This window comes from Anoplopoma fimbria, chromosome 15 (genome assembly GCF_027596085.1).
Source record: "Anoplopoma fimbria isolate UVic2021 breed Golden Eagle Sablefish chromosome 15, Afim_UVic_2022, whole genome shotgun sequence".
Lineage (NCBI taxonomy): Eukaryota > Metazoa > Chordata > Actinopteri > Perciformes > Anoplopomatidae > Anoplopoma > Anoplopoma fimbria.
Window position 1 is genome coordinate 12,213,400 of NC_072463.1, and position 14,288 is coordinate 12,227,687.

General features: G+C 38.6%; 2 protein-coding genes across 2 annotated transcripts; one reads left to right on the forward strand and one right to left on the reverse strand.

The window, feature by feature from the left end:
• Positions 1-930: 930 nt before the first annotated feature.
• rrh (retinal pigment epithelium-derived rhodopsin homolog) lies at positions 931-9,013 on the reverse strand. Its single transcript, XM_054614606.1, has 7 exons — positions 8,902-9,013; positions 7,035-7,225; positions 4,639-4,738; positions 3,965-4,118; positions 2,407-2,575; positions 1,620-1,798; positions 931-1,036 (listed from the first exon to the last, which is right to left on the reverse strand). Exons 1-7 carry the CDS (start codon positions 9,011-9,013, stop codon positions 931-933), a joined length of 1,011 nt encoding a protein of 336 aa, XP_054470581.1.
• Positions 9,014-10,562: 1,549 nt separating this feature from the next.
• LOC129103855 (cytochrome c oxidase subunit 8B, mitochondrial-like) lies at positions 10,563-12,402 on the forward strand. Its single transcript, XM_054614474.1, has 2 exons — positions 10,563-10,782; positions 12,055-12,402. The coding sequence occupies exons 1-2, from the start codon at positions 10,666-10,668 to the stop codon at positions 12,148-12,150; spliced, it is 213 nt and encodes a 70-aa protein (XP_054470449.1). The 5' UTR covers positions 10,563-10,665; the 3' UTR covers positions 12,151-12,402.
• Positions 12,403-14,288: the final 1,886 nt, after the last annotated feature.

The following is a 14,288-nucleotide window of genomic DNA, read 5'->3' on the forward strand; positions in this document are numbered from 1 at the left end:
CAGTAGCCTGTCCCCTCGTTGAAAAGTGTTTCTCTCCTGATAAAATAATAGCGCCCTGCTCAGAGGTTAGGGTTATAGATATGGGTTTGCTCAGGTTTAGGTAAGGGGAAAGGCACATATGGACCGGGAAACAGTATTTGATACAACACCGGTGGCCTTCAGCTTCACGGTTAATGAAATATTTTTTACTGTTAGCTAACTGCTTCACTTGCTCTTTACAAATAAAATAATCATTCAACCGGTTAAGAACAACAAGGCATTGGCTCTATGCAAACAGAAATGAAGTCTGTGTTTATTTGAATATAGTGCAGGGAATTGAGGTCCAGTCCCTGGAGACGCATGTGGAGAAGCATTCTAATACCAAGTGTGAGTGCATGTTAAAGGCAGGTGTGAACAGAGCCTAAGAAGACATGAAGTGACACAGAATCAAAATGAATTTCTAACTGTCCGATGAACTTTCGTGAGATTCTGATGCAAGCCACGATGTCAATGTCACAAAATTAAATCCTATTGTATCTAGTGAGAGAGATGACACCGCTGTATCTGCATAGATAGAACATGTGTAAACGAAGAGTAATATCTTGCTTTGGGTTTTTCCAAGCAAAGAGGATGATTCTGTCAAGCAGTTGACGAATGCAGTCCGTACACAGAAAGAGTTTCATCGTCAGTTTGTTATTGAAGAAACTAGAACACACACATCTATGTAGTTGAGCTGCTGCAACACCCGAATTTCCCCCATGGGGATCAATAAAGGAATATAATAATAATAATGAATACATTGTCACGGCAAGTGGAATGTACACAGTAAACACCACAGTGCATTAGATTATTAAGGAGCAAAAAAACTGACACAGATTCATGTTAATTCATCATAGCAATCTTCTATAAATGGTTTAATGCCAGGGTACTTGAATACGACGTGATTTCCCCTCACTGGGTCAGGGGTTGTTGGGAGGTTGTCATGGGAACCTGGGTATTGATGGTGATTCGCTGCCTGGTTTGACATCGAACCATCCCTATGATGGCTCTTCTGAACCTACAGGGAAAGATCATCCACACATTATCAATTTAAAATACAGTTCATCATCAAAACGTTACTGAACGACTACTGAACGGGCCCACTGGGGCCCCCTGACCTTCACCTACAAAATGTCACTCAGAGAGACACATACCACCCAGGAAGAGAAAACCACAAAAAGCAACAACAAAGAGACATAAAATGAATACAAATAAACTAAAACAGCCACAAATAGTTTTAATACAGCTGAAAAGAGACACTCACAAAGACAGAAAAAAAGAAAGAAAAGAACCACAAAGAGGTACAAAATCATCATTAATGACCAAAACAATTACAAAATGACACAAAACAACTACAGAGAGACACAACATGACTACAAAGAGACACAAAACAACAACTAAAAGAGGCTAAACAATTATAAAGTATGTGTCGCTTGCTCCTATGTAAGTGGGGCCTTTTGCATGGCTGTGCCCAAAGGCCCGTAGTCTCATTATGGGCCCATGACCCCATCTATATCCTCACGACTTCCCCTCACAAGCAACAAGTACATCCGCACACATATTACCTATTATCAAAGCATAATGAAGAGAAAAACACTCACTTTTTGTTGGCAATGACATAAATGCAGGGGTTGTAAAAGGTGGAGGACTTGGCAAAGAGTGGAGCGATGATAGCCATGGGGGCAGGGATGGTCTTGGGGTCACCAAATGATGCCCAGAGACACACGATGGAGTACGGAGACCAGGCCACCAGGAACATGACAATCATTACTATGGACATCTGCCGGCCACAAACACAGGCATATAATACAGGCAAAATATTGTATATATGTATAATAATGACACAAAACAGATGCCACATTTTTGCAGCGCTCAAAGTCAATAATTCAATACAAAAATGAATTGTCCTTTAAATAACACCAAGTCCGTATTTTTTGTCCAAAGGTTTCCGTACGTGACAATTTTCGTACGTGATGGATTTAAAAAAAAAAAAAACATCACCTTATAAAGTCTGAGTTAATATGTGGCCAATAAATACTATATCGATTCAAATTCAATACAGATGCATGTGAGACAGACAACCAAAACATGTGTCTCTTACACATCCAATGGACATTGATCTGTCAACATTTTGACTTTGTCACGTCACATTATGTTGTTATTACAGTGTTCATAGGAAGCATGTTAGAAAGGCATTACATGCGATGAAAACACTGATTGATCAATTGACTGATAGCGAATCGAGATGTTGGACAACTTTATTTAACCTAATCTAAAATGATGGGCCTCACCACAGCTGTGTGCCATCATAAGCGGAACACTTACACTTCTCAGCAGAGCAGAAGAAAAAAGAGTGAGCTGGATGGCTCAGTGTGGTTCAGGTCTCACCTTGGTTACGTCCATCTGATCCGACCAGTCGATGTTGACGCCGGACAGGCAGTTGCTGGCTTTGTATCGCCTCACAGTGGCCGACACGTTGTAGTAGCAGTAAAACATGGCGGACAGAGGCAACACAAAGTTCACAGCAATCACAGCCATAGTGTAAGAGATGAAGGAGCTGTGGAGGAAAAGTTACTTATAGTGTCTTATGTTTAATCTTTGGCCTGGCAGAGTTTAAACAGAGTTTAAAATCCTAATCCTTACATTCAAAGCCGGTAAAAGACAAAATAATAAACTACATTATCCTTCATATTATAGACACTTATTATAATCCTTAGCATGTATATGTATATGTATATGTATATAAATATAGGTACATAGTAGTAGTAGTATAATAGTAGCATGAAGCACTGACTGCCGCTGTAGTACCTTCTCTTCCTGCTTCAATCACTTGAGCCAACCAATTTAAAATGTACTAGATATTGCCAGTGTATTGTGTTCCAGCACTATCCAGGATTACTGTATCAATTAACCGTCAACTGCATCATTATTTGTTAAATGCTTGTGAAACATAAATTGGTCTCAAACCTACCTACCCATGAAAAGAGATAGCTGTTTGTTCAGTTGAAACTGTTGTGTCTGTGCGTTTAGCTGTAGCTCATGATGCTGCTGTGAGGGCTCCATGACTGAAGGCCCCTAGTAATCAGATGAACCGATGAAGGGCTTAAGTTAAAACAGTCCTTACATTTCACTAGCGTAATCTGATATACTGTAGTAAATTTAGTACAGAAACAAACAAAAAAAACCATGTTTGAAGGACAACCGGGCTTGTCTTTTTAACACAGTGGCAGGTTGGGTCCAACTGTCACATTAACGGGGGGGGGGGTATTTCCTCTCTTTCTCTCTCAGGGATATGACAACACAACCAAAACTCTGTAAGGTTGAAGAAAACTTTGATTCATTTTAATCTCATGCCATATTCCACTGCATGGTATGGCACAGTTCTACCTGAATCCCCTCGTTTTCTTTGGTTCTGTTATCTAGCACAACATGGGGTCATCCTGCATAAACCTGCTTTACCATCAGTAGAGACCACAGATTTTTATTCTTTCGACAGAGTTTTTTTTTGTTTTTTTTAAATGACAGCCTGCAAACCTTCAATGTACAATTGACGAAGTGCAGACGTTATTCTGTTTGGTTACTGAAATGAGTCGACAGTTTTACACTTCTGGTTCCTTTGAAGTCAATGAGTCTATCTGCAGTAGGAAATGAAATATGGAAAAAGACCGGGTAGTCGAGCAATGCTGTACCATGCAGTTGCTTTTATATTGTTGTTTGGATGGATCTTTTTAACAGGCTTATTATGGTATATATTATACTTTTTTTAAATATGATCTCATTGTCTGGGTATTCATTTTCTGAGATTTAGTTATCAGCGTTGGTCTGTTTTTATGGGTGATTCGGTTGAGAGACTTGAGACTCAATAACAGGTCCTCACAGTAGCAGCACTGTTAGTAGTGGCAGAAGTCTTTGTTACTCTCAGGTATAACGTCTACTGATAACTCACGCGTCATTCTGTCTCCAGTTGATGGTGCATGTAGCTCCGGTGGGGTCAGGGGCGTAACCAGCCCAGCCCACCACAGGCATGGCGGACCAGAACACAGCATTCAGCCATGCTGCCAGGATAAGAAGGTTGTATGATCGCATCGTCATTTTCTGCCCTGAAGAGACAAATGACATGTCTATTCACAACGAAGGTCAGGGAAGCCAGTGTGGACCAGTGTGGACATACTGGTTTGATTACAATATCGTCAGTTGTAATTGACATTTCAAATAAAAGGTTTTTTCTCATGAGGAACAAGGAGGTTTTCCGTTATAAACCCCCAATAAAGTTGATTTTGATGTGCACAAGTAATATATTTTTTTGTCTTGATGGTGGCTCTAGAAGAAAGGTCAGGGGTCACCAATAACCCTAGGAATCAGGAATAATTTGATCTTAACATCACAAACTACATCCTTCAAAATGATCATAAAGTTGTCTCAACGACTCTATAAGATTATAACCTTCACGCAGGGAGGATTTATTGCAGGACTGTCGGATTACTTAGATCTGCTTTGGACCTAATAAACTGCCAATTGAGTCTATAGAAATGGGAGGTCAGGTGGACATATCCACCCGTTCTCAGTGGAAATCCCAGGATTTCACAGTCCATGGAGAGACTAAGAGCAGTAAATGGATACCTAGGTCTGGTCTGCAGATGGTGAGGTATCGGTCGATGGCCACCACCGTCAGCAGGCCGATGCTGGCCATGCCGAAGAAGATGTTGAGAGCTGCATAGATCTGGAGGCAAAAACACAGAAATGACAAATATTAGTTACTTATTGATAATGGCCCTGTTGCTATACTTATGAGAAGCCGTGATGTTTCCTTCAGGTTTATTGGTTAAAACTAGTTGCATATTTTTCCTTCTTTTAGGTTGATCCATACATTTCCATAGCAGCCGGGGACTGACAGATTTACGCAGGCTTACCTAGCCAGAATGTTAACTGATCCTTTAGGTGAAGGAAATGCTGTAGAGTTTTCATATTGATGCAAGTTTCAACGACCTTAAAATAAGTAATTGTTTTTAAAAATTTGACATAGGGCAGCAACCAACACTTATTTTCTTTATTAATTGATCTGCTGATTACTTCATGTTAATCGAATACAGGTTTGCTCAAAAAACTGGTGGAATAGTGAAAAATTGCCCATTCAAATTTTAAAAAGTCTATATATATAATATATAGTATATACCTTTTCCTGATAATTTATTACAAGAAAACTAGTAATCAATTATCTAAATATTTGCCATCATTTTATTTGTCAGCTCTTATTTTAACTATGGAATATCAAATGAACTTGTAGCGAATAAAAACTCATTCCAAACTTGCTGATGAGAATCCATCAACGTTACAGTGTTTGATTCTATTTTCTTTACAAAGTTACAGTATTGTTGCATAGAAATCCAAATGCAATTGTTTTAAAGGATGGCACAGCACCGCACAATGCAATCTAAATAAAAAACACATTGATACATAACTTGGCAGTTATGAATTCTGATTAGTTTGTTCACCGTAATGGATAACTCGAATAAGTTGATTTCATAGTGCACTAAAATAAACTGCCTGTAAGATTGGATAAACACAACCACCAACCACTGGTTTTCTGTGTCCATATAGTTAGCAGTATTGTTAATTATACCTGATTTTCAGTCGTGAATTGTCCTTTGTGTTTTAGTACTATCTGACCCACTGGAAGGCAGTGTATTGACTGTCTGAATGGATATGAACATTTTTGATAAATCAGTCAAATGTACACAGTAGGTACTTTATAGGAATTCCCCACTGCCAAGTTAAAACACTCTGGGTTTCCCTGCTCTGCTTCTCACTGTAGACTAGCCTCATATGTCTTAATAAAGCTGTGTATTAACGAAGGCTGAGGGGAAATATAATCTGCCAAAAGAATCTGAACACGCGGCCTGCTACATTGCAGCAGCTGATGTGAACGTGCTTCATCCTCACAGGTTCATTCTTATGGTCAGCTCAGAAAAAGTCACGTTAGTTATAGTGACATTTTAAAGGTTTTAGAAAGCATGAAGATGTGGAGAACTTCATGGTTGGAGAGAACCTTCTGACTGGGACTTATGAATAGTTCTAATATGTTTACATACATTTTGGAGAAAAATATATAAATATAAAAATGGGCCAGCCACCATTCTGTTCTTTTTCACACCAGGAACCGAAAAAACTTTTATAACGTCAAAAAGTTTCATGTTATAAGTGGATAACGTATTGTTATAACTGGATAACTTATTATTATAACTGTTTAACGTATTGTTATAACTGGATAACGTATTGTTATAACTGGATAACGTATTGTTATAACTGGATAACGTATTGTTATAACTGGATAACTTATTGTTATAACTGGATAACTTATTGTTATAACTGGATAACTTATTGTTATAACTGGATAACTTATTGTTATAACGCGGAAATGTTCTCAAATTGTATGTGACAACTTTCTATGTTGCTATAAACTCATCTTACTGCTTATCACACTCTCATCCATCGCGCTCAATTACAGAAGAATCTCGCTATGTCTCAAGCCAAGCATAAAGTGGAACTTAATAAAATTGTGTAAATGATGCCTGTTTGTTATAACATTAAAATGTGAACCCTTAAACAATGTAAGTGTTCATGTAATAAATGTGAAAAACATCTTGTTATAACATTTTCACATTATAACGGGATACTGATCTGTTTCTCTTTTTTTGGCATGGCAGCAATACACTGCTGTAGAAATGGAACAAAAGAATAAAGAGTGTTTTGTATTATGGAATAGTTATTTGTGACGCCGCTGAATTATTTGACATAAGAGGAGTCCATACAACCTGCTAACATGTTTACATTGTTAACCAGTCGGTAAAGGTTAGCTAGCTATCCTTCAGTGTAGACTATCGGTAAAAGAAATTGGCAGAACATTCACCAGCCCTAATCTCAACATTACATTTAGTTTCATTTGGGTTACTTTTCATTGTAGATGTAGGTTGTTCTATAAGTAAAATAATGAAAATGTAAAGACACATTCCACCCACCTGACAACCAGTGTAGCCAAATTTCCAGCTGCCGTGGATGTCTGAGGCAGCTGACATTGGGTAGCCGATACCAGCCACTCCGATGTCAGTTAAAGCCAGGTTGATTATGATAAAGTTGGTGGCAGTGCGCAGCTCCTTAAACTTCACGAACATGAGCAGCACCACAATGTTGCTTGCTAAACTTATGACACCTGAGAAGGGAAGTGAAGACATGGAGTAAAGTGTCACAATGTGAGAGGTAAAAGTCAAACTTCTTCAACTTCATGACTTCTATTCCTATATTTATTTATTCACAGTGGCTGGTGAGTATCATTTCTTCTGATTACTCCAAGACTGTACTCAAGTCAGGTCAATAACTCATCCACAAGAAGTAAGAGTTCCAATAATCAATCAATTTTAGAATCATGAGGTTGGTTATCACATGTTGTATATTTTAAAAAGTTATTATATGATCTGCTGCCAGTAGTTGATCACATATGGCACACAGCGGTTGCATTACTAAGTTATGATTGCTGGGATAGAGCTATCATCAGTGTCCATAGTTCCACCTGTCCTTTTCCTCCTATGACAAGTCAACACAGTCACCAGGAAAAATGTTGCCATTGTATTTTTTTGCAAACCACGGAAAACGTTGAATGAGGAAGTTTCATATCAGCCTTGTATCACGCTTGCAGAAACGCACAACGACACATGGTTAACGTTGTGAAACGATTGAGTAGGTGTTGGCAATAAAACACTTGGTTAAGGTTAGAAAAAAGATCATGATTTGTGTTTGAATAATAAAATAACATAACAAAATGAATAAATTACAACTACTCTTAGCACACTTTCACTCACAACGTTACGTAACAAGCGTAACAATATAACTTAAGAAGTGTAAAGCCAATGTTTACTTTTGGGTTAAAGTGCTGTGTTTATTTGACCTATGCGCCTTTAGTGGACTTTCTCACTTGCTATTCTTGTTATTATACCACGTAACTTTCACACCATGCAACTTTCATATAAACGGTCAATAACGGTTGCTCTATATACTACGTCACTTTCTCTGCTCAACGTTCATTGTACTCTGATCGAATGCAAAAATGTCTTGCAGAAATGCACATTGTCTACATGGTTTCCTAGCGACAGGCTTGGAAAAGTCAAATATCTGCTGTGATAAACTTCTGTTTCACTTTTGACATGTAAACAAACATGACCTCTGTGAGGCGAGCAATGCTATGAAAATCTGATAAGAAAGATTCATTCACACAGCAAAACACCACCATCAGTACAAGATGGACAACATTTTGAAAGAGAAGAGAACAAAAACAACTGGGGATGCTCATTAAGAAAAACATGTCAGTCACATTCAGTCTTAATGAAGTTGACATGAGAGAAATGAAAAGTAGGCATTCATGAACAAACAAAAAAAACTCTGGACATGGAATACAGTGCCAAGACCTGGATCAGTTACATAATGCCATCAGAACACTTTTTCAAAGGATTACAATGGACTACTTTTCTTCTACCATCAATGGCCTTGAAACAATCATGTTTTATTTACCCCTCATGTTTTTAAAACTGAGTTTTGATTAAAAATCTCTTAAAATCATTGCTGTTTTCATTTTTAAGGATGAATGAATTTGTTACACAGCCAATAATACTCCAAATTCCCATTTCCGCCCAGCTTTCTATTGTTTGAAAATCAACTTTGTTGAAAGTATGTTTGAACAATGACTGAATGCAGGCTCCTGAAATGCCACTGACTCCTGAGAGTTAAGCACTTTGACTGTACAAGTCAAACAAAAGAACATCAATCAGACAATTCACAACATTTGCATTATTCATCATCTATTTCTACTGCCATTGGTGGCCTCATCTTTGTTACCTGCAGTGATAAGATATCCAGCCACTATGTTGTGCTCCAGTTGGGTAAAGGCACTTTTTCCCCCGTAAAGTGAAACATCATCTGAAGCATTGACTCCAGAGTCTATCCCCATTTTATGAGGTGTTAAAAAAAGACCTAAACAAAAATGGCCCTTCAGTAAACACTCTTCCCACTTACAGTCTTGGAAGGAAAATTACACGGAGAGGCAATACAAAAATAAATAAGAGAGAAGAGATGTAGAGACTCGTTATTGCAAAATGCTTCGTCAAACTAAAATCTGTTAGGTATTGTTGTGGAGTGGTGGGGGGTGAGGGGGATTATTACATACCACTGGTCCCCTGTCCCCAGCAGGAGGCAACAGGGCTGACCAAGAGAGGATTAACACTCACGTGGAGTTGCTTGGCTCTGACCAATAAGCTTTGACATTACAAAACTGAAGTTGTGTTCAGGCCTGAGCCTCAGACTGAAGACTGTAGATACAACCAAGGCTGCATTACCAACTGGTAAAGAGGGGCACCTGCTCCAGGGACCCGCAAGGCCCCAAGTTCACTATGGGGCAATTCATTTGATTAATTAATATAAACTGCCATGTAAAGGGCTTTAAAATGACTCTGCATTTTTACCTAATCCTGAGGCCCCTGGTTTACAGCTACCGATACTACTGTACTACTAAGCTACTACTTACTGACCCTGGGTTTTGCTTTGCACAAGGACATGAGCTTACGAGGAATCGTGACAAGGAAACGGACAGGTGGACCACCTGACCCCCGCTAAGGGGAGTGTTTGATGGGGGTGAAGTCTTTTTTAGCAACGGGGACACTCATGACCCCCGCACACGTGTCAAGCATAAATCAGGAATTACTTGTCACACATACAAAAATGATTTAGTCAACAGTGGAGCAAAAGTTTTTTAATAATAATAATAATACATTTTATTTATAGAGCGCCTTTCAGAGTACTCAAAGACGCTTTACAGACATTTAAAATCAGCATTAAAAGCTACACACTAAAAACTTAAAACTTCAAACACACAGTATTAACTTTTTAGTTAATTTGAAGTTTTTTCAAATTTCACAAAGAACAGAACCAGAGCACGAGACTTGACCTTCCTTCAACTTCAATCATAACCATTCTGTTCATTGTTTATCACTTTTGCCTGGCAGTTTAACAGTTGCTTTATCTGAACAGTGGTTAAAGACCTTCTTAAAATAATTTAGCCTGACTCGTATTGTATGCATTGTAAAAATGCTTTTTTCAACAATATTTCATACCATATGTATTTTCTTTTTGTATTCGTTATAGCATTGTGATTTTTTTTTATTTATATAGGTGGAGGCTTCAAATAAGCCCAGTGGGCTTTCTGCCTCTTCCTGCACTGTAATATAATTTATCAATGTTGTGTATTTTATATTTTTCAATTGTGCAAATAAACTAAACTATGTATTTTATTGTTATTTTACCTCTAAAATAATAGTTGTTAAGAACACAGACACAAATAAGTAAAAGAAAAAAAACCTCAACATGTTTCTATAAGAACCGTTCTTGAGTGGATCTACTTCCCACCACTGAAGTAGCCTGACCCACCACACCTCCATGTCCGTCCGCCTCCAGGCCAGCAGGTGGCGCTGTGGGCCTCGCTGGTGACCTCCCGTGAGGAGGAGGAGGAGGAGGAGAGACGCGACCTTTGCGTGGATCCACTTCCTCCTCACTCCACCGTCTCTTCTTCAGCGAGGACACATCTCTTCAGCCTTCTAGCGGATCAACATGTCGGGGCTCCTGAGGACTGTCGCTCGGCGTGCTGCCCCCGTGCTGCGGGGCCACGCCGTCACCCAGCGGGCCAGCCTGTTCGCCGGCCCGGCCAAGGAGAAGATCGGCCCTCTGGTGAGCCTGACAGGGAGCTGACTAGCAGCCATTAGCTTAGCCGTCCTTGGCTGGCGAGGTCAACAGTGGTATCTGTATGTCAGCTGTCCCTGTCCGGTGTACGTGTCCTGTGTGTGTGTGTGCGTGTCTCGTTATAAGACACACCTGGACGTGTCTTTGTGTCCGCAGCATGTTTAATTGACGTGAGGCGTTCAGGGGTCATTATGGAGCTCGTTTTTTTAACAACCAAGGTAACAGTGACGCAGTGGGGAGACTGCGGGGATCTGAGCCACTGAAACAGCAAAATGAAGATTTAAACAATGTTGTGCTCTTGTTTTAGCAGTGGTGGAATGTAACTAAATACATTTACTAAATACACTACTTTATTATTTGTGTATAACATTTTTTTTTTTTTAACAATATAAGATACTAGTTGGGCTACTTTGCAGATTGTTGTATCAACTAATACACTATGAGATATATATATATATATATATATATATATATATAATAATAAGTAGTATAAATCTAGTGACATGTGTGACTTCAATCTCTCTGTTTGGGGGGGGGAAACCATCACTATGAAGTGTAGTGTTAGCAAACATCAGAGATGAGTTTTGTTTTTAAATAAAATGTTTTTTTAAAAAGCTGATTTTTCAGAAGGAAACGGAAATCACTTTTCTAGACTAATTATTAAGTATATAAAGTAGGTAAAATGAGCTCAACCATTACTAGCTGCAACATTAAATGACAAACACATTGATGCATCAGTAATAAAATCCAGTGACATAGGCCTACTGTAAATACTGAATCCAGTCTCTTTGTCTGGCGTTGCTAATTGGACAGGGACTTTATTTTCCTCTGTTTGAAAAAAAAAAAAAAAAAAAAAAAAAGGTCAACATTCCAAGGCTCAATAGTAGGTAAAACCCTCTGTTTCCACTACATTTACTGGAAAGCTACAGATTCAATAACGTGTGCATGAGATAATAAGCACAAGTTAAAAGACGGATGGGACTGCATACATGACTGAATGACAGCATCCCATGAGTGACACATTTAAAATACTAAAAATCCTTACACAAAAATACAATGCAACATTTTTTCCGATGGGCTGCCCAGATAAGATGCATGAAGAAAATAGAGAACGTTGCTCCCGAAAATTCTTTATATGAAGATGGATTTAAAATTGGGTCAGTAGGTAAACAAGGTGTGATCGATGGAGTTTGTGTTATGTGGCAGCGGAGATGCTGATTGGCTGTCAGCTGACTGAACCCTGTCTGTCTGTCTGTCCAGGAAACTATCATTGGACTGGGCTTTTTCGCCCTGGCCATTCTGGGACCATCTGGATGGATCCTGGCCCACTTGGAAGACTACAAGAAGAAAGAGTAAAGTGGACATTTTAACAGTCTTGACTACACCCAAGTCTCCTGTCTCCAATGACAACCTGGGACCATCATCCTGTTCCGCTGCAGAGAAGAATATGGAACACGTTTTACATTCACTCTTCTACCTCCTCCAGTTCCACTCCACTTCATAGATAAAAAAGAGCTGTTTCCCAACTCTGACTCTGATGCATTGAAAAGTGTATTGTGGATCTTCCCTCTTTCACAACATGTTACAAGATTAAATTTTAAACAACCATCTTGCTTGATGTGTACTTGATACAGCTTTTTATTAAGAACGTTACAGATTTTTTTGTTTTGGATTTAAAGCTGAATATAACTTGATTTCTTAGATGGATTCCATGTCCTCACGTTTCAAATAGTTGCAGTGTTTCATGCTGCCTGAAGACTCTGTTAAACACAAAAAGATCTTTACTTAAATAAAAGCAACAATGACACAAAGTAAAGAGAAACACAAGTTAAAGTCATGCATTTAAAATCAACTGCACAAAAAGATTCCCAGCATAATATACTCAGTGTTACATATTACACTTCTGGACGTTTTCTAAATTTAAAGCAGTGAGGCATGTTTAAAAATTTTTAAAAAAAAACTAAAGCTTTCAAAAATGTAGTGCGATGAAGAGTGCAATACTTGTCTTTTTTGACTGTTGCATCTATGTGATGTCTATTATTTGTGAGTTGCTATATCATTATTAGATTGACTAAAAATGTATCTTTAGAGTCTATTTTTCCACGTTCAAAATCAAACTTGAAATCAAAAGACCTCTGATGCACCACAGGTGTGCACACAGACAAGAGAAGTCCATTGTCCAAACATTGTCAGTGTGTGCCTGTACGGTTTCTTTGTCCACTGCAAGGAACCAAACAAAAGAACAAAGAAATCATCACTCCCTCTGCCTCTCTTGATCGGATCAATAAACAGAAGAAAAAAAACACATGCTGGTCCTGTACCTGCCTTTAAAAACAATATTGGTTGCCAATTGCCCAATTTTTAAAAAGCAAACAATGAACGAGACAAACAAATAAATAGCCCCTGCATTGGTTGTACAAAATGGGATGCATTTCCAGAAAATTACTACAATACTAACATAACAAAATGAAATTACACACCTTGATTGAGGGGGAGAAGAGCTATAGTAGTGCAGCCCATTTAAGTTCCAGTTCAGCAAGATTCATTCAAGAAAACATGTTCAGTATAGGATGGAGGGGGGCTACACGGAAGAAAATAAAATCCTCCCCTCACACAATACTCATACAACACCCCTCCGCTCACCCCTCTCTTTCCTGAAGTGTTATAAAACTAGCGTAGCCTTCAGGCAACATAAAAAAAAAAAGATGAAAGTTTCTCCAAACCAGTGTTCGGTTTGTCAGTTCTGGGCCCCCGAAACATGGCGGTGACACACTGCAGACTCTGTGAAGAGGAACAGCTCCTGTAGATATAAGCACATACAGCTAATTGTGAACATATTCAAATGTTTCTGTATCAGCAAACAGTAAGGATGTTTAAGAAGTAATTGTGATTGTCTTTATTAATATGCACAGTGGAGTATTTGGATGTTCGGTCATCTAATCAAAATATACAGCTCTATTGTAATGCTCTATACTATTAATGGTCTAAACAAGATGAACAATGTCCTGAACCTGCCTGCTCGACCTGCTTAACTATTGTCTCCACTCTGGAATGAATTCAGTAACCCAGAGTCCAAATCGTTCCAGATCTACCTGGCTGCTGGAGAAAGGAAAGAGTTGCAGAGAAAAGCATGGAGGCCCAAGTTATGCAACCCATCATCACCACATCACACCCCTGTCCCCACAACACAGAACTGCAGAGAACTATCGAGAAAAAAAACACGTTTTCATTTCTTAAACATTAGTGAAATAATGGAAAGCCAGACATTTTGTATTAATATGATGATAGTAATAAAATCAAAAACTTCCAAATTGCTTTAAAGGACTAGTTTGTAGGATCTGGCGGCATCTAGTGCTGAGGTTGTAAATTGCAAACAATTCTCATACACTTGATAATATTATATTCCATGTCTGCCTGTAGATCCTTGAAACACTACACACTGCACCTTTGAGAAAAGTATTAATGTAAATATGAAAATATTATTGCACTTCCAA